The sequence below is a fragment of the Kwoniella europaea genome, chromosome 1, assembly GCF_036810445.1.
Source record: "Kwoniella europaea PYCC6329 chromosome 1, complete sequence".
Lineage (NCBI taxonomy): Eukaryota > Fungi > Basidiomycota > Tremellomycetes > Tremellales > Cryptococcaceae > Kwoniella > Kwoniella europaea.
In genome coordinates this window covers 16,144,520-16,166,749 of record NC_089487.1, presented here as the reverse complement: position 1 = coordinate 16,166,749, position 22,230 = coordinate 16,144,520, and the positions used below count along the sequence as shown (strand labels likewise).

The 22,230-nt window shown below is 44.3% G+C and overlaps 10 protein-coding genes across 10 annotated transcripts; 4 read left to right on the top strand and 6 right to left on the bottom strand.

Annotated features, from left to right (window-relative positions):
- Positions 1-133: 133 nt before the first annotated feature.
- Positions 134-1,990, top strand: V865_006157 (uncharacterized protein; the record flags this gene model as incomplete). The annotated part of the gene is made up of 8 exons (XM_066229917.1): positions 134-251; positions 311-397; positions 456-552; positions 610-747; positions 809-901; positions 960-1,042; positions 1,106-1,538; positions 1,609-1,990. 8 exons carry the CDS (start codon positions 134-136, stop codon positions 1,988-1,990), a joined length of 1,431 nt encoding a protein of 476 aa, XP_066086014.1.
- Positions 1,991-2,097: 107 nt separating this feature from the next.
- V865_006156 (uncharacterized protein) lies at positions 2,098-3,358 on the bottom strand (the record flags this gene model as incomplete). The annotated part of the gene is made up of 4 exons (XM_066229916.1): positions 2,098-2,199; positions 2,296-2,885; positions 2,978-3,091; positions 3,238-3,358. 4 exons carry the CDS (start codon positions 3,356-3,358, stop codon positions 2,098-2,100), a joined length of 927 nt encoding a protein of 308 aa, XP_066086013.1.
- A 422-nt stretch (positions 3,359-3,780) lies between these two features.
- On the top strand, positions 3,781-5,855 carry V865_006155 (phosphatidylserine decarboxylase; the record flags this gene model as incomplete). The annotated part of the gene is made up of 12 exons (XM_066229915.1): positions 3,781-3,907; positions 4,021-4,139; positions 4,219-4,240; positions 4,290-4,346; positions 4,404-4,441; positions 4,515-4,572; positions 4,636-4,751; positions 4,819-4,958; positions 5,035-5,219; positions 5,366-5,392; positions 5,453-5,554; positions 5,638-5,855. The coding sequence occupies 12 exons, from the start codon at positions 3,781-3,783 to the stop codon at positions 5,853-5,855; spliced, it is 1,209 nt and encodes a 402-aa protein (XP_066086012.1).
- A 186-nt stretch (positions 5,856-6,041) lies between these two features.
- V865_006154 (UPF0390 protein) lies at positions 6,042-6,543 on the bottom strand (the record flags this gene model as incomplete). The annotated part of the gene is made up of 3 exons (XM_066229914.1): positions 6,042-6,084; positions 6,155-6,255; positions 6,400-6,543. The coding sequence occupies 3 exons, from the start codon at positions 6,541-6,543 to the stop codon at positions 6,042-6,044; spliced, it is 288 nt and encodes a 95-aa protein (XP_066086011.1).
- Positions 6,544-9,061: 2,518 nt separating this feature from the next.
- On the bottom strand, positions 9,062-11,819 carry V865_006153 (uncharacterized protein; the record flags this gene model as incomplete). The annotated part of the gene is made up of 8 exons (XM_066229913.1): positions 9,062-9,626; positions 9,687-9,886; positions 9,950-10,113; positions 10,215-10,791; positions 10,889-11,032; positions 11,097-11,215; positions 11,334-11,429; positions 11,588-11,819. The coding sequence occupies 8 exons, from the start codon at positions 11,817-11,819 to the stop codon at positions 9,062-9,064; spliced, it is 2,097 nt and encodes a 698-aa protein (XP_066086010.1).
- A 571-nt stretch (positions 11,820-12,390) lies between these two features.
- V865_006152 (uncharacterized protein) lies at positions 12,391-13,409 on the top strand (the record flags this gene model as incomplete). The annotated part of the gene is made up of 4 exons (XM_066229912.1): positions 12,391-12,427; positions 12,505-12,751; positions 12,830-12,945; positions 13,033-13,409. The coding sequence occupies 4 exons, from the start codon at positions 12,391-12,393 to the stop codon at positions 13,407-13,409; spliced, it is 777 nt and encodes a 258-aa protein (XP_066086009.1).
- A 231-nt stretch (positions 13,410-13,640) lies between these two features.
- Positions 13,641-15,996, bottom strand: V865_006151 (uncharacterized protein; the record flags this gene model as incomplete). The annotated part of the gene is made up of 5 exons (XM_066229911.1): positions 13,641-13,775; positions 13,874-15,087; positions 15,169-15,342; positions 15,428-15,871; positions 15,978-15,996. 5 exons carry the CDS (start codon positions 15,994-15,996, stop codon positions 13,641-13,643), a joined length of 1,986 nt encoding a protein of 661 aa, XP_066086008.1.
- A 363-nt stretch (positions 15,997-16,359) lies between these two features.
- Positions 16,360-17,362, top strand: V865_006150 (uncharacterized protein; the record flags this gene model as incomplete). Its single annotated transcript, XM_066229910.1, has 6 exons — positions 16,360-16,421; positions 16,503-16,637; positions 16,694-16,778; positions 16,877-17,096; positions 17,174-17,208; positions 17,279-17,362. 6 exons carry the CDS (start codon positions 16,360-16,362, stop codon positions 17,360-17,362), a joined length of 621 nt encoding a protein of 206 aa, XP_066086007.1.
- A 226-nt stretch (positions 17,363-17,588) lies between these two features.
- V865_006149 (uncharacterized protein) lies at positions 17,589-18,659 on the bottom strand (the record flags this gene model as incomplete). The annotated part of the gene is made up of 5 exons (XM_066229909.1): positions 17,589-17,683; positions 17,762-17,813; positions 17,878-17,903; positions 17,964-18,406; positions 18,562-18,659. The coding sequence occupies 5 exons, from the start codon at positions 18,657-18,659 to the stop codon at positions 17,589-17,591; spliced, it is 714 nt and encodes a 237-aa protein (XP_066086006.1).
- Positions 18,660-19,217: 558 nt separating this feature from the next.
- V865_006148 (uncharacterized protein) lies at positions 19,218-21,494 on the bottom strand (the record flags this gene model as incomplete). Its single annotated transcript, XM_066229908.1, has 3 exons — positions 19,218-20,993; positions 21,061-21,243; positions 21,315-21,494. 3 exons carry the CDS (start codon positions 21,492-21,494, stop codon positions 19,218-19,220), a joined length of 2,139 nt encoding a protein of 712 aa, XP_066086005.1.
- Positions 21,495-22,230: the final 736 nt, after the last annotated feature.

Genomic DNA, 22,230 nt, shown 5'->3' with positions numbered 1-22,230 from the left:
TGTTGTGGCACCTGGTCAGTTGAGCTATATACGAGTACCTCCACCAGTCAGGTTCACTTTGGTCCATCGAGAAACAACCATGAACAATTCGAATCTCTCGCTATGTTACAATCGTATAGCACAACCCAGGACGATGAGGGTGACAAAGTGCAGGCTACAGTCTCTGAAAGCACCGCTGAAACCACGCACGAGCGACATCCATCCGACTCCTTACTCATGGATCAACACTTGCACGCCAGGTTCATCAACCGGTAAGCTGCCAATTGAATGGGTGTATGGTAGCCGCTTTTTATTTACCAATGATATCCAGGTAATCTGGCCGGTATATCAATAGCGATCAAGGATAACATATCATATGATATTGCACCTACTTCATGCTCTTCATCTATGTTGAAAGGTGAGCTGGTATCCCAGGATTGAGGACGGAAGGATCAGCTCATTGTCACTTTTGCTAGATTACAACTCACCTTACATTGCAACATGTGTGCAAAATCTCATAGCGGAAGGAGCCCATATAGCAGGACAGACGAAGATGGATGAATTCGGAATGGGGTGAGCTAATTATACATTTGTTGTTAGTGCAATCAGCTGACGTGTTGGTTGTGTTAGCTCTCAGACAACGCATCTGCCACCTTTCTATACACCTGTACACAATTCAGCTTCACCTTCGCCTGGCGAGCCTCCGAGGTCAGCAGGAGGAAGTTCCGGTGGATCAGCTGCAGCGGTGGCTGAGGGTAGCTGCTGGGCGTGAGCTGCCTTTGTACTTGACTTCTGAAAGATCAGCTGATATCAAACATTCATTGCATAGAGCATTGGGGACAGATACCGGTGGTTCAGTGAGGTTACCGGCTAGTTATTGTGGAGTGGTAGGACTTAAACCTTCTTATGGAATGATATCGAGGTGAGTTTTCGATATACATCACTCTCAAACGTCCTCTCAGGGTTGATGTTTTGTTTAGACGAGGAGTGATTGCATATGCAGATTCATTAGATTGTGTAGGTGTATTAGGTAGAGATATAGACACAGTCGAACACGTTTTCAGTAAGTGTATCTCCATCATCACTATTTGATTCAATCTGAATAATTCAAGCTGATTTGTAGCAGATGTGATATCCAGACCTGACGAGGGAGATATGACCTGTGCTTCTTCCTCTATACGATTAACCGCTTTTGACATCTCACAGCGGCACCTGCCGCACGATGGTATAGAGGGTCTACGTATAGGTATACCATCAGAGATCAAGCAAAAAGTATCTTCCGGCCTATTAGACTACCTCAGAGGACAAGGAGCGAAAGTAGAAGAAGTTTCCTTACCATCGATCAAAAAGGCTTTACCGGCATATTACGTGTTAGCTTGTGCTGAGGCATCTTCGAATTTAGGTAGATTCGGTGGAGGATGGTTCGGATCCCCTCTCGAACGGCAGAGTAGGATAGAAGGTGAATCTGGCGAGGAGAGGCGAAAGAGGATAAGGACAGAGGGGTTCGGAAGGGAGGTGAAGAAGAGGATATTGGCTGGGACATGGGCTTTGAGTGCGGAGTAAGCGTTAACGTTTTAGTATCGAATATGAAATGGGGAAAGATACTGATTTTTATGGGCTTATATGCAGCGAATTCAACAATACATACTTGAAAGCATTACATCTTCGACAACTCTTACGAAAAGATTATCAAAACATGTTCCGAATACCTCACCCTCTATTTTCGCCTTCAATCCCACAGAACCAAGCTGGGGTAGACATCATCCTTCATCCTACAGCTATACGTACTGCCCCGGTACTAGGTGCAAAGGAGGCAAAGGGGTCAAACGAGTATCAACAGGATTTATTGACTGTACCGGCGAGTCTTGCTGGGTTACCCTGTATCTCTGTTCCGGCTGGGAAAGGGCAAGATGGTTGGCCTCTGGGAGTTAGTCTGACGAGTCAATGGGGTATGGAAGGATTGGTGCTCAGGCTGGGAAGGGCTGTCGAACAGTGGTCGAAGGGACAGTGATATGGTTTTCTGAACCAATCGAATGGGCAAGCAGGTCACAGATACAATCAAGTATATGAGATTATATGCATAATGGGATTATAAATGCTAAAAACTCGTATATAGAATCATTGTAATCGTTTACTTTCCAATGTCTCTCCCAGCTTCGCTCTTATCTCACTTAATATCTGCCTACAAGCAATTTTCGATAATTCCAATGCATCTGAGAACTGATGCAATTAGGAGTATCAGTATGTTATTTCGAGAACCCTCGTTCGGAGCTGGACTGATATCATATTGATTCGAGTTATGGATTGTAAACTTACTTTCTCTTTATCAAAATTTCCTTCACTCTCTGCCCAAATCAATTCCATCTCTTCTCCTTCCTCCTTATCAACATCCATATGGTTACTACTATCCTTTTCCTTCTCTTTTAGACTAACGTTCTTTCCGAATGACCAAGCGAACCCGAATCTCGCTCTCGAATTGTATTCTTCCTCTGTAGTTGGATCAACCACCAATCCATCATTATTACTCAACAATGCAATACTGATGGCCATAGGTAAATGAGTCATTGCTATTGAACCTGCATCTAGGATAGCGAGAGTAGCAGAATTGATAGATACGGCTCGTAAGCTAAAGCTGTATGATGTATTTGGCGATTTCTCTTTCTTGTCCACAGGTAGGGCGCTTTGAGTTGGAGGTTGAGGCCATATATTCCTTTCGGTAGTCTCAGGTTCAGTATCGATATATATCTCTGGACTTTCATTATACCTTCGAGTAGATGATGTGGGTGCAGAAGAGGATGAGAGGGATTGTACGATGATCTGTATCAATGATCTTGGGTATAGCGATAGACGAAGAGCGGAGGGGTAGATTGATTCGAGGGTAGTTATGAGTGCTCTGGAAGGGGTAGCTAATATCAGATAAAATTTCTATCAGCTACGACGTGGATATGTAGATTGGGGAGAAATGATGTTTCAGTGCAGAGGAGGGAGTTCAACTCACCACCTACACCTTCCAAAGGTCGATGTGAGATTTCCAAAGTAGCTCTCGTAGGTAACTCTTTATTTAATCGAACTTCTAATGGTCCTGAACAGCTTGCTAAAGCGGATGTAGAGCCTATTCCAACCACCACACCAAACGATAAGATCAGCTACTGTGATCGCTGTGGTCACGGGAATAGTACATGAACATCACAGTATTGTTTCTGCATGCTTACAATCATAGGAGGGGAGAGGGAAGGGATAGTCTATAGTCGCACTCACCAAACCCGAATCTACCTGATCCATCTGCCCTATCCAACTCTCCAATCTCAATTGTCATAGGTCTGATCTCATGGGGTTTTCGACCATCTGATCGCCTTCTACTAGGTCCTGCGCTGGCCATTGTGGAGGATCTTGCTACGTGTCTGCTTGACTGTTCTTGTTGGTAACTATGTACAGACTACCACTGGTCACGATTTTATCTGGTCAAGTCTTGTCGATCAGAAATCTCGAAAGATATACTCGACTACATACAAAACCTAAATACGTATCTTGGATAAGGGACGGAATCCACGTGGTTTTGTGCGGGGACTCCAATGTATTGTATGCTGTACGTCATCCCTTCCAAAGTGAAAGTGAATGTTGACGAGAAACGCAGCAGTGAGTGAATGACAGCAAAGCTATAAATAGTCGCTAGCAATGAAGTAGATGATGGATCCACATGAACCCCATCTTTGATCATTCGCACACACACTCAAGATACCAAATATTCCACAGCCCTCTTTGCGAGTGAAGGAGGAACACCGTTAGTAAGAGATAGGCAACATGTCAAACGCAGGAACCACTACCATCTTACCAGAAGAGATGGGCAAACCCCTTGAAGAATCTCTGGACCATCTAGTTGAGAACTCCAATAAAGTCTCATTGGGAGGTGGAAAAGATGTACTAGCTCGTGAGGCCACTTACCACTCTATTGAGTCTGCGCCCTATGCCTTGTAGAAGCTTGTATGGGTACTAGAGCTATTGTTTTGCTGATTCGCTGATGTTCTATTTAAAATCAAATAGCGAGTGAACAGAGGGCAGCAGAGACAGAGGACTCTCAGGCTGACGCTATACATTCTCATGGTGGGCACTCAAGGAAATGGCTCAAAAAGTTCTTCCCATCCGAGGAGACTATGGATAGGGTGAGTCAGACTTTACCTCCCATGAATGATCGCCTCATGAGACTGCAAGCTAAACGGATTGAGGTACTATCGTTCCTAGCTATTCTCGATGGAACACATGGGTATGTCATGTTGGACTATTTACGGATTGATGTTGATCCTGAGATATAGGTAACTACGTTATCAACCGAATGACTGGAAAGAAAATATTCGAGACTATGCCTATATGTACGTGATTCATCTTCTCCTTACCTCCTTGTCGCTTACGATGATATGTAAAAATAGATGTCAGAGTCGGAATGCATCTCTTATTCGTATCAGGTGTGAGTCAGTTCTCGGAAGACTGCATACCCGCAAGGCAACATGAGCTGACCAGACGTGTCTATTGACCAATAGTGTAGCTACATGTCATATTCGTCAGTCGAGAAATTACTGGAAAATCAATCGATTAAACGTAAGTCAAATTCGATCAACTTCTCTCGCTTCACTCGACTGACCTGGCAACCTGTATCAATAGAGGGCAAGATATATGATCAAACTGGACCAGAAGTCAGAGAACATATCGAAACATTCATCAAGACGTATGAGCTACCTCTGGAGGAATTATTGGTCAAAGACCTTGATCAGTATCCGGTCAGTCAGCTATATATATACTGTACAATATCGATATTGGACTAATCATCTGACTTTTGCATTGTAGACTTTCAACTCTTTCTTCTCTCGTCGATTGGTTCCCACAGCTAGACCTATAACTTCCCCCAATGATCCTAGTATAGTGATCAGTCCTGCGGATTGTAGGATGACGGTATTCAATACTGTCGACAAGGCTAAGCAGTTGTGGTGAGCATCTTTTTGCATCAAAGCCCTTTCTGTCATTCCCAAGCATTGTTATTGATATATGTCTCAAATAAAATAGGATCAAAGGGAAACAATTCACCTTACCATCCCTCCTCACGGGCGATGACGATACGGAAACTAGATTTACGGAGATCCAAAATGATTCTACTGCGGCCATTTCCATTGCTAGATTGGCTCCTCAGGATTACCACAGATTCCATTCGCCCGTTGAAGGTGTCGTCGGTGATATCAAGGATATACACGGTGAGTAAGCTGTTGGATCAAAGTTTTCAAAGATCAGCTGACTGAATATGCTATATCATATTCCCAGGTGAATTGTACAGTAAGTACAAATGACAGGCTCAAGACCCCGCGTTGTGTTTAGTATACTGATGATATTGATGTTTTAGCTGTCAATCCTCAAGCTATCAATGAAGGTACGTCAGCTGTGTCAAGTCATTGAGATGGTCAATTCAGTCAGCTGATGATGCTTGTAGACCTCAACGTGTTCACACTGAACAAACGATCTGTCATGCTTATACATGCTAATTTCGGACCAGGTAGAGAGAGTGTTCCAATTGCATTCGTAGCTATTGGCGGTAAGTTGTGACTTCCACCAATATCCTATATTCTATACTTGTAGACCAAGTCTCATGCTAAAATTATTCTCGTGTCATCCCAGCAATGTTGGTGGGATCCATCGGATGGTCCAAAAAACCAGGCGACAAAGTGGTCAAAGGCGAGGAATTAGGTTGGTTCCAATATGGTGGTAGTACGACGATCACCATTTTCCCATCGAAATCAGGTGTAGCATTCGATGCTGATGTGGTGAGCAATTCGGAGAATGGAATGGAAACTTTGGTAAGGGTCGGTATGGAGATCGGTAAAGTGCAACCATAATAGAACGGTAGATAGGATAGTTACATGGAGTATACAACATGATATATTAATGACTTGTAGGAAGGGAATCTGTATGATGGGTTATTGAACATAAGCCTCAACTGGACGAGCAAAAGTACATGTTTATGTATGACTTACCTATATGATGAACGCATTACCACGGAAGATTATAAGTGGGAAGTGGACCTAAGCCTTGCCTTTACCTTTGCCTTGATCTTTGCCTGCACCACTACACCGCCAAACACTCATTGATCAGTGTCTAGAACATGTAGGTCTGAGCATTGGAGCGTATAACTTACGCTTCTAGATCACCAGAGTTCCTCATGATGGTCAATTTACCTGCCGAAGCAGCATTGACCATCTGTTTTTCTATATTATTGTTAATCTTACTTGAGAGTTGCTATGAGGTCAAATTAACGGATCAGCTTTACGATACCAACTATTGGTTATATGAGGAGGTAGCATAGGTGGAGGACGTCTAGTCATAAGGGACGGATAAATCCCATGGACAGATCCATCATCACTTCCAGACATATTGACTCACCTTCTTCTGTACCCTCTCTGCGATCCTATGTTTATCCTTTGGAGCGACATCCCTTTTCCCAGGTCTAGTCTTTCCCGCTTTCTTTCTGGCCGATCCACCGGATTGTGATTTGCTTTTGATACTCTTTGATCCTCCTTGTGCCATCTTGAGCGTTCAATTCTATTTTTATATAAGTGATTTATCGATATTTCAGAGAGAGAGATACGATACAGTTCCAACGAAAACAAACATGAAGAGCAAACAATAAAGATATCTGAAAATCGATTGGAAGCCACGTGGTGTGATCGTTTCGTGGAGATGCTAAACTTGTCCGTAATTAGTGGCAATTGTATTCCTGTTTGATCACATCCCCCCCATTCCTGATGTAAACATAGATCGCTCAACGATGAATGCTTCTATAGACAAAGCAGCTGCATAACCTCCATCTCAAATGGCATTAACCCGATCTCAGGATCACTCAACGAAGCATGCGAAACCTCGGGTACGGCCGATCAACCGACCAAATAGAAGCTAATGGACATTCTTCTGATTTCAGAATTTCTTATTATTATTGCGGGTTCGATCCCCACCGTTGGTTGTTTCGATGTGACGCCGATAGAGCGTTCTTGAGAATAAAGACGTATAGTAGGATTGGGTAGATATACTCCACAAAGGTAAGAGCTACAGGCTGTCCCGCTTATGACCTAAGACCGTAAGTCGAGCGAGTTTAACCGCGGTGAGAGAAAATCAAATTTCGTCAAGAAGTCAAGTATCAGTAACGAGCTTTGAAACTTTCCTTGTGCCATCTTGTGGGACTATCCGAGTATTCGTTGTGTAAATGATACGCTAGTTAGGGAGGGAAGATAGCAACAATGCAGTTAGAGTCCACACTGAAGTGTTGTTTGGTGACGAGCCTTGCAAGTGGCTGGTATAGTCGGCGATCACCGCCGCGCGCCAAAGGAATGCCACCAAACTTTATTTTCACTTTCCGAGGTGCAAGTGGCATTTCTTCAGTTTTCTCAACAACCACCGATCCAATCGATTCGCTTTCAATTCGATTGGATGCATACAAGTCCAAAGAGCGAAAAGAACGCAAAAAGAAACCAACGGTGGGGATCGAACCCACAATCTTCACCTGGTCCAAAACCGGGTTCGAAAACCCATTTTAGGAAGGAAACGCCGTAACCATTTGGCCACGCCGGCTTTTTCACCAACAATTGGTCAAAAAACAGAAACCATTATATACCTTACGACAAATAGGAAGCCTTGCGGTCATAAGCCGTTGTGGGCAAATGGTTTTGGCGTTGCCTTCCTATGCAAGAGGTTGTATCAAGTATAAATTCCCCCGTGAGCTCCGGTTCGAAGTCTATAGGTAGCGAAGGAAAATGCCACTTTGTGCGCTTTTGTCGAGTAGGGGGATTGTCTTTTTGAGCGTTTGCCCGGATCCTTTTTAGGATGTGGCTCCCGAGACGCTACGGGCATCATTCGCTGCACCTCCATTGAGTCCTGTGAGGTATACTCACGAAGTGCTATGAATGTGTATCGGAATACCCCGATTCAATTCAAGTAGCTTCAATTTAGTACTGTCACAACGTCCATTTCTTCCAGCGTGAAATCGCAGTAAGTCACTCGTATTTGGAAGTTCTTAAGGCGTCATGTAAAGATAGATAACCGCTCGTCTGGAGTACTACAAGAAGGATTGGTGTATACTTCAAGTCTGCACTCTGTCCACTCTGTCGTTATCTTATTCCGGTCACCTTGACGGACACCTCCAAACTGTACGAGATTTTCGGAGGGGCTTTTGGTGGTATAACATTTCACACAAAGACAGCACGTAATGATTGAAGGGGGTGTACTATAGAACAGGAAAGTGCAGAAACGGCAACTGCGCGAGGAAACGTGACGACAATTGAGAAGTTCTTCACTCAATTGCCATCGAAGTGGAGCCAGGGGCATTCTTTTTCCTCGAAGTACTGTATAAACTGAGTCAGTGCATCTGAATGGGGCGGGTGTGAGTCCTCTGAGCTCACATGCAGCTGCGTTGGAGAGAATGGCCAAAACGCCAACAGCAGCTCGATCTCAACAGCTGCCACAGTCACCTTGGTGCAGTGAATTTCGCTTTTAATGGTTATTGACAAACTAGCTTCCAGAGTACACCCTCTTGGCTCAGCATAATGGGCCATGAAGCAAGTAGAGGCTTGAATATCGATATTTCTCACCTTTGTCTGCAAGACTAGTGAGACTTTGTTCAGACTTTCATACCAAAAGTGGGTATACTAATCTTGTAAAGATGGGCGGCTACAGTGGCAAAACCCGAAATCGTGCAAGATTTTCTCCTCCATACAATATTCAATAGGTTTCGTTCATGGCTTTTGAGCAACATATTTGGTACATGCACCGCCTGATAGCGGAGAATTCGCTTGTCTTCCAGGAAACGTTGTGACTTGGACATTCAGTCAGCCCTGTTGTGTGACAGTCATATGGTATTTCATCATCGTAACATTATTATTTATGATAATGACCATTACTGAAGTAACAAATATACACAATTACACACATATATATATACTGTACAAAACATACACGACACAAACAGGTCAAGAGATTATCTTTGATTCTTATCGAACGGAATGGACCTTGGTGACTTTATCTCTGATCTTCATTCAAGATGACGCCTGTTCTGTTAAGCAGAAAATGTGATCCAACCATTTTTCACCGGTTGTTCCCTCTCCCTCTGTTTTTCCGTATCAGCAGATTCTTGTTGGATCGGTACATGATTGATTTCAATGATAGGCGGTGGTATCTTTATGTTCTTCTCCTTGTCAGGTAATATCCCACTAGTCGAAAGTGGTGATGAAGATATTACCCCTTGAGGGTCTTCTTTATCAGAATCGAAACTTGTCCAAGATGCATTAGAGAATTTACGATGTTTAGGTGGTAAAGGTGGTTTCCTCCTCATAATCCCGCTTTTGCCAGGTGACGATGGTGCTCCTGCACCGGGAGGAGGCGGAGTAGCAGTGTCCGATCGATCATATGTGGATGCCTGAGAGGAGGGTCGATCTTTACCTGTTATAGTCAACGAAGCTGATATATCATTCAAGGAAGACTGTCGAACGGGATCGCGAGAGGTGTATATAGATGTATTATTTTTACCCGTACAGTTGATAGGTAAAGCGGTTTGAAGAGAGTCGAGGGATATAGTCGATGAAGTTGATTCTTGACGAACAGCATTACGAACATTTTCGGCGCTGAGACAGACCCCTTCATCAGCAATTTGTCTCAACATGAAGCCACATACTACCACTCACCTATGGCTACGCTCCAACTTCCTCTGTTCGCTCATACATCGCTCGACTAATCTAGTGGTAGTCGCATTGACTTCTTTGATGTGGTTATTGGCAATGAGTGAATTCAGGACGAGTTTGATTTGAGGTCGTTTGTATGGATCGGAGCGTAGTTGAGTATGGTTGAGTAGTGGATACAGAACTCGGAGATATGTATGACGAAGCTACAAAGAGTCAGCTTTATGAGCTGACATCCTCGTCGATGTCGATGGACCAGCTGAACTCACAGCTTCGCACTCTTCTGGAAGATCCACCAACTCTCTTATGAACACATCCAGCAGTACTCGCAGATCATTGGTGAAGAAATACTCCTGTGTACCGGGGGTAGTGAAAAGGAGATATAGGATTTTGAGGATGAGTAACTGCATGCATAAGTCGTCTGGGGTGTTTTCTAAGACATGACGAATGCAAAAAAGTTCAGCTGGATCTTTCTTATAGGAGATTGCCGAGGAACGACGACCTGGTAGCGTATGAGACGGAGGAGTGACTTACCCGCTCGATTCAGCATAAAAATCATATTCTCTCCAAATGTCTTACTACTTCCCAACCTCCTCATCAACACCACCAACACTCTGTTATTCTTCTTCGCTTCTTCCGAATGATCATGATGATACGCCGTCGATATAGTCGTACCTGATCTTGCACGATAGTGATTTCTAGTATTATTAGGGAAAGTCGGATTACTAATCGATTCCGGAGACAGTAACAGCTGATTGGATGATTTCGGTTCGTCGAACACCTTGACGGAATCGTTGCCGTTGCCTTTTCCACCTGTATCGATCGGGGTATTGTTCGAGGTCGGGTGAGAGTGACTTCTAGAAGGTAAAGTAGCTACCATGAATTGTTCGTTGAGTGCTACGATCAACTTGATAACAGCATAATTCAACCTTTCGTCCTGAAGATCTCTGGTGAGTTCAACCAGATCGAATAAATGGTCGATAAACGTATCGTCGAATTGGGATAATTCCTCCGAAGTAAGTTTTTGCACTCGACACACTTCATACATCAGGTGAGTCGCTGGGAGTCGTAACCTCGCTTCGATGGGGGGAAGACCTAGCACAAAGTTTTGCTATTCATCAAAAGGTATCAGCTGAGCTACTGCGACAGGCAGCGAAATAATTCCTATTTTAGTTTTTTTCAGAGGATTGCAAAGGAGCGTAACTCACCTCATCTATCTCCAATCCTACCACTTCACCTAAAGTGGGTAACAGCTTCCTCCATTTTCGGTGCGATCTAAACAAGCTCGGATGTCTCTGACCATAATACCATATAACATGATACAGGATGTACAGATCATGCGGATTCGTATTCTGAGAAAGATCAAGGGTATATCAGTTATGATAGTTCTCAGGGGTTCTCACACAACTGACTTACTTCTTGAGCATCCGACATGATAATTCCCACCATCCTTTCATAGTGGAATGTGAACAACTCGGAATCTAGGATCAGCTCGATAGCGTGTTGGATGTCAGAAGGAGACGTGAGGTATTTGTCTAACAAGTTTTAAGAACACGGGAATCAGCTTTTCATTCTTCACGATCAGTACAAGAACAATGAGCCGTGGGATCCGGTGAGATAACACTGAGAGATCGGAGAGAGCAATATACTCACCATGGTAAGCTGCACAGAAAGTCACAAACATCCGTAAAGTACCGTCTAGTTGGGCTAGCGTGGGTGAGTCGGGAATGTTGACTATGAGTTCGAGTTCTATTGATATTTGGCAAAGATGTTAGCCGTGTACTGTACGAACGTAACTTGAGAGACAATACAGGTCATGCGATCGTTCCTTCGGATCTTGGAGATGTCTTATACCACAACACAAGGGAGGTACAGATCGGAAGCGGTATTGGACGTAAGCTACTTACCATGCCAGAACTGCTCCGGGCTATGTACCCTCACATGAACATCCATACTCCCCCCAGCCAGGGGTTCAGATTCTTCCGTCACAGTCCCATGTCCGTTCGTAGGTGTGGTCGAGCTTTGATCTTTCGATCTTCTTCGTGATAACGATGCTGTATCCTTCCTATGATGTTGATGGTGGTGGTGATGATGGTGATGCAGGTGTCTGTCCGTGAAGGAAGGTTCACGGTGAGGCATGTTGGATGATGATGATCATTTGAGTGAGTGAGGGAATCGGAGGGCTTGGCGTGATTGATTAGAGACGGAGAGGGCGTATGAGTATGATATGATTGACTGTGCGATGGACCTTGACCGACTGTTCCCTTCCTATACTGGCTCTGGGAATCGATACAATACAGGATGGGAGGGAAATCAGGTCTCACAAGATACAAGATAGACAGTGTTACCAGTAGTATGGATGTATTTGGCTGAATGTGAGATGAATGCTCGTGCTCGTCATTTCAGGCGGTAGGATCGGCCCTGACCGGAATATCATGGTAATATATATATGAGTGCTCCATTTAATGGTTCGATCAGATCAGACCTCCACAAATACTTTCACTTTCACATTATCGATGGCTCAAGTCTTAACGTTGATTTCTTGAGTGTTGCAGGGAACGACGATACATCAGAATCAAAACAATATAGAACAGACGATTACAGCCCTGAAGACTCAGCAGAACTCGAGCCTGTATCAGAAAGCAAACCAAGATCCAATTCCTATTACCCATCCAGGACGATCCTTGTGTACATTGAACCGTACCAAACCATGTCTTCATCTAGGATAGAAATACTAAATGATGGAGGTGAGTTACCTTTCCTTTCTACACCCATCAGACCAGCACCGAATCAGCTCTGAACAAATTCTTCCGGCTGTATGTAGGATTACGACACGATGCGCGACGACCATACGAACTACGTTCGACATCCTTCCAACTCGATACCCATCCAACAGCCGAGGGAAGTTCGACTGTTACACAGGGTCTGACGACCGTTCAAGTATCTGTATTTGGACCTCGAGAACCCAAATCGAGAAGTACGGCGAGTCATGATAAGGCTATTATCAACGTTGAAGTTGGGGTCGTACCCTGGGCTCAAGGAGGAGGAGGTAAGAGGATAAGAGGTGATAAGTGAGTTTAAAGGTTTTTTTTTCAAAGTGAGAATCATCTAAACGTATTGTATTGATGATTTTCATGGATCTGGTTCAGACGATTACAAGAGATTGGAGCATCGATAAGACAGACATTCGAACCTGTCATAATGACCCACCTATATCCCCGAAGTGAAATATTCATAAATGTGCAAGTACTATCAGCAGATGGAGGTGAGCCAAGTCCCCCTCCCTTCCTCCATCTGTCATATCTTTCAACAGACATACTCATGTTATCAAATCTTTTTCTACATATACTAGGTATTCTTCCAACCGCCATAAACGCCACCACCCTCTCATTGATATCAGCCGGTATATCGATCACAGATTACGTCTGTTCCGTATCAATAGGTTTACATCTCACTCAACCTCTACTGGATTTATCATATCTCGAAGAAAACGATTTACCGAATTTGATTTTAGCCTCATTGACGAATTCGGGGAAAATAACGCTTGCTCAGATGGAAACGAGATTACATCTGGATAGGTTTCAGGAGATGTTAGAGTTGGGTACAGAAGCTTGCAAGGTGCTGAAAGATGAGATGGATCAGGTGGTAAAGGATAATACGGGCAGGTTAGTAGAGAGGATGAATGTTAGGGTCGGTGGTGGGGGAGGGGGTATGACCATTGATCAGTAGATTAGTACAGTATCGAATGGTAAAGCTAGGTAGATACATTCATGATTGAATACTATATTTAGATGTATAGTAATCGATTCCTGTAAGTTATACAGAAAAAAACTGTCTTAGTGCTAGAATTCATAGTACATTTATCATACAACATTTTGCATTTTGCATTGTGCCATATCTTGCCTCCTCTGATCGAGATATATACGCATCAAGATACAATTATCATTGATTACCCCACAATCACCTCCTATTCAATATAAAAGTACCTTCATACCCTACGAAAGTCTCAGGTGTATATGTATCTCTCCATCTTCCAACGAAAATATCACCAGCTAGGACGTATCCGCGGTATATCCATTTACCTCTTGAGTCGGGCTATTTTCGAAACGAGTATAGGGTCAGTGTCTGACCATACAGTTCAAGAAAGTAGGAAATTTCTTCATCCTTGTCTGATCAGATGGTATATTACTCACAGCATATTCTTTAACCAAACTAGCCATCCCATCCCAATTCCTTACTCTTCCTTTCAAGATGAATTTCCCCCATGCACTATGCCCCGTCCCGCTCAATAACATCTCCAAACCCGCTTCCTCTTGTTCTTCCTCATTTAAATCTAACATATCCTCAAGTTCTTCGGGTGGTACAATCTCATACCCTTTTATAGCTTCTATCTGCTGTTGGATGGTCTGTCTTAGCGTTTCAGCCTCAGCGGTAGCCGACGCAAGGTTACTGTACGTATTGGGTGCTTCCGTAGAAGGGAATCCAGCATTGACTATAGGTCCATTTAATGGTAATCCTTTTACTTCCTCTTCTTCCTCTTCAGAATCAAGATATTCATCTTCATCTTCATCCTCATCTTGCTCTACAACCTTCTTGATCCAACCTTCTTTCCTTACATACGTTTCTGTCAACCTCCATACCTGAGCTTGTTCACCGTACGGTCCTTCGTACAAAGCTCTAGAATGTCCAGCTAACATCTCTCTAAACGCATCGAAATCGAAAAACGAAAAAGTACCTTCCCAGCAACCTTCCCAGCTGTTCCTCCAATTAGTCGATTTCAACCCCTTGGTATGATAGGGATCATAACATGATTTCAATCTTAGGAAATCCAGATCGTGGATTTTGGAATTCCCAACTAAGAATCCATTTTGAGGGTTGAATCCATGTGGGGGTGTAGGGGAGGTAGGTCGAGTGGGTGCTCTGGAAGCAGGGTTTGATAAGATTATGCCTTGTGTACCGGGCATAATCCCATCGACTAGATCGTTGACTCTAACTCCTATGGCACCTTGATGTTGGTTCTGTAACGCCATAAAAGGAGAAGTGACCATATCTATATCCATAGTTGATTCCGTATCCGAATCTAAATCGCCGTCTTCGCCCAATCGTCTGTAGAAGAATCTTAATATAGCTGCATGAGCTAAGAAAGGTGGACAGAGAGAGATACTCCTTCCGAAATGCTCTATTACCACCGATCTTGATTTGGGGGTCAGATCAGCTATGAATGGGTTGAGGTTGACGTGGTTGTCTAGCTCGATGGAATTGATAGTGGAGGGTGATGAGTGTGATAGAGGCAAGTCGGGCAAGACCCAAGGAGCGAAGTACAAAGGGTATTGCTGTGCTGCAAAGACATAGGGACGAAGGACGAACATTCTTTCTTCACGCTGTTCGGGAGTTTCATCGGGTGGGCCTACAAAGGAATTTAGTAAAACATACGATTGAGGCTTACTCATAAAGGTTTGGTAGAATCAACGATTGGACAACAGCTCACCTGATCCACCGACCAGCCAAGCTACCCACATTGCCAAGGACCTTCCCACCGTTTCAGCTGGGTATCCAGGTTCGACGGCGGCAGCCAAGAAATGTTGATCGTGGTATAATTCCAAGAATGTAAGCAGGTTGACGGTCGCTTTTGGTCCTATCAGATGCTTGATATTCTTGCCGTCTAAATAAGTACGAGATGAGGAATGAGAATCAAAATTGATTGGTGGTGAGCGGGGTAAAGTATCGTCTCCTTGATGACGACTTACCATTCTCTATCAGCATGAGATATACGATCCATAAATCTTCTTCTTCAATATCCGTGACATCTCTCACATCTACCATTTCCTTCAATCGTCTCAAACATTCTACCCTCTTCTTTAATTCTTTCGCCAATTCTTGAGCTTTCAACTTATCTCCATATGACTCATCGTCCTCTCCATCTATTGTTCTATTGATCTTCCTCTTCTTGGTTTTCTTGTTCTGCGACGATTTTGATGATGAAGACACGGTCTGAAATCTCCTCTCAGGAGCTTCGACATCGAACAGCGCTCTGAAGAGTTTACCATACAGTCTGGGATTGGTCGATGGCGATATGGCCTGGTTGATCGTCCGACATGATAATAGCAAGTTGAGTGGTGGTATATCCTGGAATGTAGATGAGGATTTGGAGTGAGAGAGGGATAGATGGTAGGATATCCGGGATATGATCTCTGAGGATTTGGTCTAGCATTGCTGATCATATGGGGGTTATAAAATAGAAGATCGAGCTGTTGTGGTGAGATGTGAAATGAGATGTAGTATATGAAGATCAGTGACCAATGGAGATGATGATCATTTGTCATGGGTCATACATAGGTGGATGCCAAGAGGGAGTCATTGGTGGAGATTTACGCGGGGTGGGAGGTAACTCTATGTGATGGATCATCTCGGCCAATCTCCGAAATTAAATGAAATCAGACCCTTACCCGTGAGCCACGTGACAGACCATCATCCCAACGACTAGTGATGAGATCATCAAATAGTCAATATTTAACACAAGCACGTACACCTCTGACTGATACTACTGGATCGACAGTCATTCAACCTGGATATATTCGTGTTATCATATCATCTGCATACCGTCACCCAGCGATACACAAGCTCTCTACTGGTTAGCAGATCCATACTGAACTACAACTACAAATACAAATACATCATCATGTCCCTCCCCAGATCCCTCTCATTCCTCCGTCAAGGTACAGGTGGTCAGATCCTCGACATGTAAGCGAGACTGCCCAACTGGCCATCAGACAATAGTAAAATCCAAGAGGTGGACCCAGCTGATCTGTATTGCTTGACCAGCTACCTCGACCCACTCTGTCCATACTCTGCCAAGATCACCAGATCAGTCACTGCAAATGTCCTCCCACTGATCAAGAAAGGAGGTAAATACGAAGGCAGATTGAGTGTAGTCACCAGGCTCTATCCTCAGCCATTGTGAGTGATAGTGACTAAAACGAAGAATGTATATGCTGATGGTTATTGTGGTATAGCCACTATTACGGCCCATTCCACATAGAAGCTTTGATCGTATTTGGTAGACTCTATCCGGATCTGTTCTGGGATTACCTCACAGCGGTAAGTAAAAAATCTGGGTTGTCTACTATATCTCCCCTAGTCGGACTCATCTGATACATGATGAAGCTTGAAGCTGATAGGTTAAACTCATACACCAGATATTCGAAACTCAAACCGAATATTTCAATCAACCTTCAACCACCTTCACTCCCTCCGAAGCTCGAGACAAGTTGACTCACCTTGCTACCGATCTCTTAGAGAAGAAACATAAAGTGGACGGACCCAAATCCAAGTTGTTCGGCGAGATCAGAGATAAGTTGGAAAATAGAGGTAGTCCCAATGGGGGTACGGAAGCTACGGACGATATAAAGTATCTTGGTGAGTATAAAAGTCACCCTTCCCTTAGCACATATGATGAAAATTACCAACTGATTCTAAATATCATGGGAACATAGTTAAAGTGGGTCGTCAAAATGGAATTCATGTTACGGTCAGTTACCTTGCCCTATAATTGACATCGAACAACAAAAGTAGGGCTGACTTCCGTTACGAAACCGCAGCCCACAGCGCTTCTCGACGGTCTCAAGGACGACTCAGTAAGTTCTTCGTGGGGTAAAGAAGAATGGGAAAAATGGATCTCGTGAGTTTATTCTCATATCATGATCAAATGATGACGTGCACTGATTGTGCTGAATATATGAATGATTTTAGCGAGAAAGTCGGGGCATAATCTTGAAATCAATCGTTCGTCAAAACGAAATTGAGTATCTTAGTAATTGGTCTTCTGTCCTTCACGTTCTCCATAGTTCTCGAATAATCAATTATGTATTGTGTATGATATCCAAGTATACATGTCCGAATGTCATATATCTAGAAATCGTCCAGAGTCCTGTTCAAATCCGCTTTTAGATGCTCTTTCATACCTGGAGGTAAGATTGGTTCACCTTGTTCGTTTACGACATATCCTGTGATTACGGAGAGTATCATCAGTAAGGTATATCATCAACATCCTTCACATTACATGTCAAGCTGGTCATACTCACTGAAAGGCATTTCGATAGATTCATACTTGTTGAAAGTGATAGTTGGGAAATCCTACAATTTATCATTTTAGTTATGTTTCAATATGGGTTGGTGTGGGATAGAGGATATGATTTACGGTATACGGTATCTTATCCAGTGGGACTATAACAATAAAATCCAATCAGCTATTTAATCTACTGTAAGCCTATTATTTTCACTCACCTCCATCTTCCACCACTATCTTAGTAACCCCAACAGCCGTATCAGTAGTCATCTGCTTCTCACCCAGATGTCTACCTTCAAAACCCAATTTCCTCAATTCCGACGTCCTGTCTCTTGGAGGATCATCACCTAATATACCTCCATATAAAAATACGTCAAAGACCTCTTTATCCTCTGGACAAAGTGCCTTGGGGGCTTTTGGGTCTAGGAGACATACTCGGTTTTTGGAAATTGGCGGATTGAGCGTGGGGAGGAGATCTAAGATTGGTAATGTGGTTGGATGACCCTTGGATGTAGAGACTAGATGGATGGAGGGATCTTCTTTGGATGATGTGGGAATAGGGGCTGAGAGGTGGGTGACAAGTGGGGGAATGGAAGAGGAGGAGAGGGATGTGAAGTGGACGGTGGAGGATGGACCAACAAGTTGGAGCATGTGGGAGTATCTATGACAGATCAATAGATATCAGTATTCAATGATGTATAATAACCCCTTCAAGCTCGTCAAGAATCGGTCAACCACTCCTGCATTTCCGTCTCGAACAGATTTCAGGTAGAGAATATATGCGCGATACAGCTCTTTTGAAAGGAGAACACTCACTCCAATTTCACCCACTCAGGTAATGCCTTTGTATTTTCATCATCCTCTTCCATATGTTCGATAACATATTTGAACCCTTTGGGATATTGCGGTGTCATGATAGTTTCCGATCTGGTCGTTGCAGAGGGGTAATCGGAGATGTATAAGAAAAGACTGTGATGTCTGTTCTGTAAATGAATGAAGCTCTCAAAATTTCTACCAAAGTTTGTTTTCGCAAAGTGACAGACTGATTTCAGGGTTCGCTCAACGATTAATCGGTGCAATTCCTTCGGAACTAAAATCGCTTTTCTTCCTCTTTGTATGTGTCTCTCTCTTTTTTCCCAATCATATGATCCTCTTTCACGGTATCTCTGAATCGACATCAACGTGGTCAAAGCTGTCTCACGTGGACGAGTATTCGATTCAAGACAAAGTAAATGCTGAGATAGGGATTCTCCAAGCATGTGCATTTCTACTAGAAAAGCATTCATCTACTGTATTTCATTATCAAAAAGCAAACACAAGCGAGCAGAAAAATATCAAGAACCATAGCATAAACTAGACTATAGAAGAATCAAGTGCGCAGCACCTGTACATAATTGCACTCCATCTCCCATCCCCCTTCTCTCTGCAATTGTCCATTCTCCTGTACCTATGCACAACTTTGAGCGAATCACCTAAATACCTCCATACGCATCATCTTCCTCATACACACTAACAGTCCTTCCCCTAGATGTCGAGGAAGTGTCATTCACCCATCGGGGCGAATCAGTCACACTGCCCGGCACGCTCATCCCTCCGGGACTGGGCGGCGGGTAAGCAGCGGAGGGGATCGCAGATGGGTATCCAGTAGCTCCTGAACTACTTGTCGCGCTGTAGGGTGGTGCACTCAAACTGGAAGATCCAGGATTTCTTGTAGGTAAAGGTAGATCGAATGGGTTTAACAATGGTTCACCAGTTGATGCTGTAGATAAAGGCGTGGGAACTTCCTTCAATGGCGATAAGGGTTGACCATGTACGTATGGTTCAGGAGGGTTTACAGTAAGTTCAGGTAATCTCATTGTTTCCGTAGAAGTATTAGCCTGGGGAGCAGAGAAACTTGATGTAGTCGATGTGGTAGACTCGTTCAATTGGGGATTAGGACTTGGACCAGCCGAATAAGGTGTGGTAGGCTCGACGATACCCGCCGTAGTAGCTACTTCAGTGTACATCCTCTTCTGAGCGGTCTTTTCATCTTCGTACATTGCCAAAGGCTGGGATTGCCTCTTGAATGATGAGAAATCGTCCATGAGTGGTGAGAGAGGAGCAAAAGCAGGTAAGGGGATATGGTTGGAGGACAGTGAAGAGGCCGAAGCGACTGGTGGTGGAGGTGCAAGGTGGGGTGCGGGTACCGTATCGTGAACAGTTAATGACTCTGTAGGTGACATCACTCTAGGTGCCTGAGGTGTGAGAGACACACGACTTCGATTCTGATTGTAGTTTGAACCATTAGCAGGAGGAGCAAAAGCCGTACCGATTTGAGAGGTTGGAGTTCTAGGTTCGTCCCCGGTATATGCTAAGCCGGGTGTGAGCGGTTCGTCGGCGTAATCTTCTGCTAGGGCGAATTCAGCTGCTGTGGAAGGAGCGGCTGGTCGACCCATCGGCATGGCAGTGGGCATAGACATGGCGTAAGGGTGAGCATTAGGACCGACAAGTTGTCTGTGATCGGCAGATTGAGGAGATGAATCATAGTATGGGGTATACTGATCTTCGTATCCGTATGACATGGGTGTCGCTCCAGCTTGAGGGTTGTATGGTCTTCCTTGTGCATCATATCCGTACGTAGGTGAAGAAGCCATTCCCATCGCTATTCCTCCAGCCCCGAATCCAGCATGATTGCTACCTCTATCATACATTTCTGAATCTGGTCTAAGTGAACCATCATAGGCGTTTTCCCTGGCTAGAGCCAAAGCACGTCTGGATCCAATTACTGGCGCTGCTGCACCACCATAGATATCGTCGGCAGGTTGATCACTGTATTTTTCATTTGGTGGCGGGTATGGAGTGATATCGTCGTCGATCTTCGACCACGGTGATTTGGAGGAATAAGATCGAGCAGTGTATTTTCGATAAAGCCAACCGACGAAACTACCGATAACTACTACTCCGACTATTGCTCCTAATGCTACACCAACGACAGCGCCGGTGGACATGCCGGATGATGAGGAACTGGCTTTGGCGGCGTTGAGAGTCGAGGATGGCAGAGCTGAACTGGTGGTTGAAGATGTCAAAGCCCTTACAGCGGAGGAGGAAGTCGAATGGACGGTACTGGAAGACCTGGTCGTGGTCGAGGTTCTCGTACTAGTTGTAGAGGGAGTGGTGGAGGTGGAGGACGAGGTCGAAGTGGAAGTGGAAGTGGAAGTGGAAGTAGACGAGGACGTTGATGTGGAAGTTGTAGAGGGAGTAGCGGAGGACTACAACGCAGTTTGGGTCAGCATGTGACTTTGCATCCCCATATATGAATCGAAGTGATCAACTTACAGACTGAGCGATGGTGGACTTGGCAGAACTCAATGCCAAAGTGGCTTTGGCTGAGCCTTCTGATGTGCTAGCTTTGGTAGCTGTGCTGGAGACAGAACTTCTAGTCGTTCCTATCGTGGCTGCTTGAGCGGCTTGTCTTTGTGTACTGGTGATTTGTACGGCTTGACCAACTGTACGAGTTGCCTGTATCCAATCACGAACCGGGTCAGCTCCGCTCATCTTTCTGAGTCTTGAATCATGGGGATACGACTCACAGCACCGGCAGTGGAAGTTGGAGAGGTGACATGACCGTACTCTCCCGCTGCTTTCTTCTCCAATACTATCCCACTATCGTTGGGTGACTTCACAACGATGTTCGCATGTCCTACAGGTCCGGCAGCGAATGACCTTGATCTTGATCGTCTAATCAAATGAGCGAGATGAGAAACGTCCATCTTGCGTTATGTGTGTATATTTTGAATGGCCTTGAGCCGTTGGGGTAAAGGTCGTGGGTCGTGAAGTTGAGTGAGGTGAAGTTCGACTCGAGCCAGTCGAATTATAGAACGTAAAGATAAGTCGTCAATTGAAAAGAGCGTGTGGCTTTTGTTGAAGTGATATTGATCGTTAATGAGTCTGTTCGTAGTTGATGGGGCCGATGATGATGATGATGATGATGATGAGAGGAAGGAAGATGACAGGAGACAGAGGTTGAGCTAATGAACAATAGAAGCAGTGAGGGTGAGAGGGCGAGAGGGTGAGGGTTGATCGAAGCGTTGTATGGAACAGAGAGGGAAAGGGGAAAGGGACGTGCGTCGTTTTCAATCTGACGCTTGGATCACCTCGTCGTGATATGTGTGTTTCGGGTTGTATATAAGGAATGTGAATTGGTGTTTTGAGGGGACTGTGACTAGGACTGGGCGATGCGGGTGTGTGCAAGGTGGATGGATGCCAACCAGTGGTTTATATCAAGCGATGATGATGATGATGATGTTACCTTTCAAAGGTGTTATAGAATGTTTGTCGAATTCGAACAGATTAATGATGTTGATGAGGATGCTAGGGGTAAAAGACTATTAGTTTGATTAACACCCCTAGGACAAACAATGCTAAAGATGCATTTTGCCGTCGTCACCCTCGACTTGATCCTCATGTTGTTGCACGTCTCGACCCGTGTCTGCTTTTCTTTTTTCA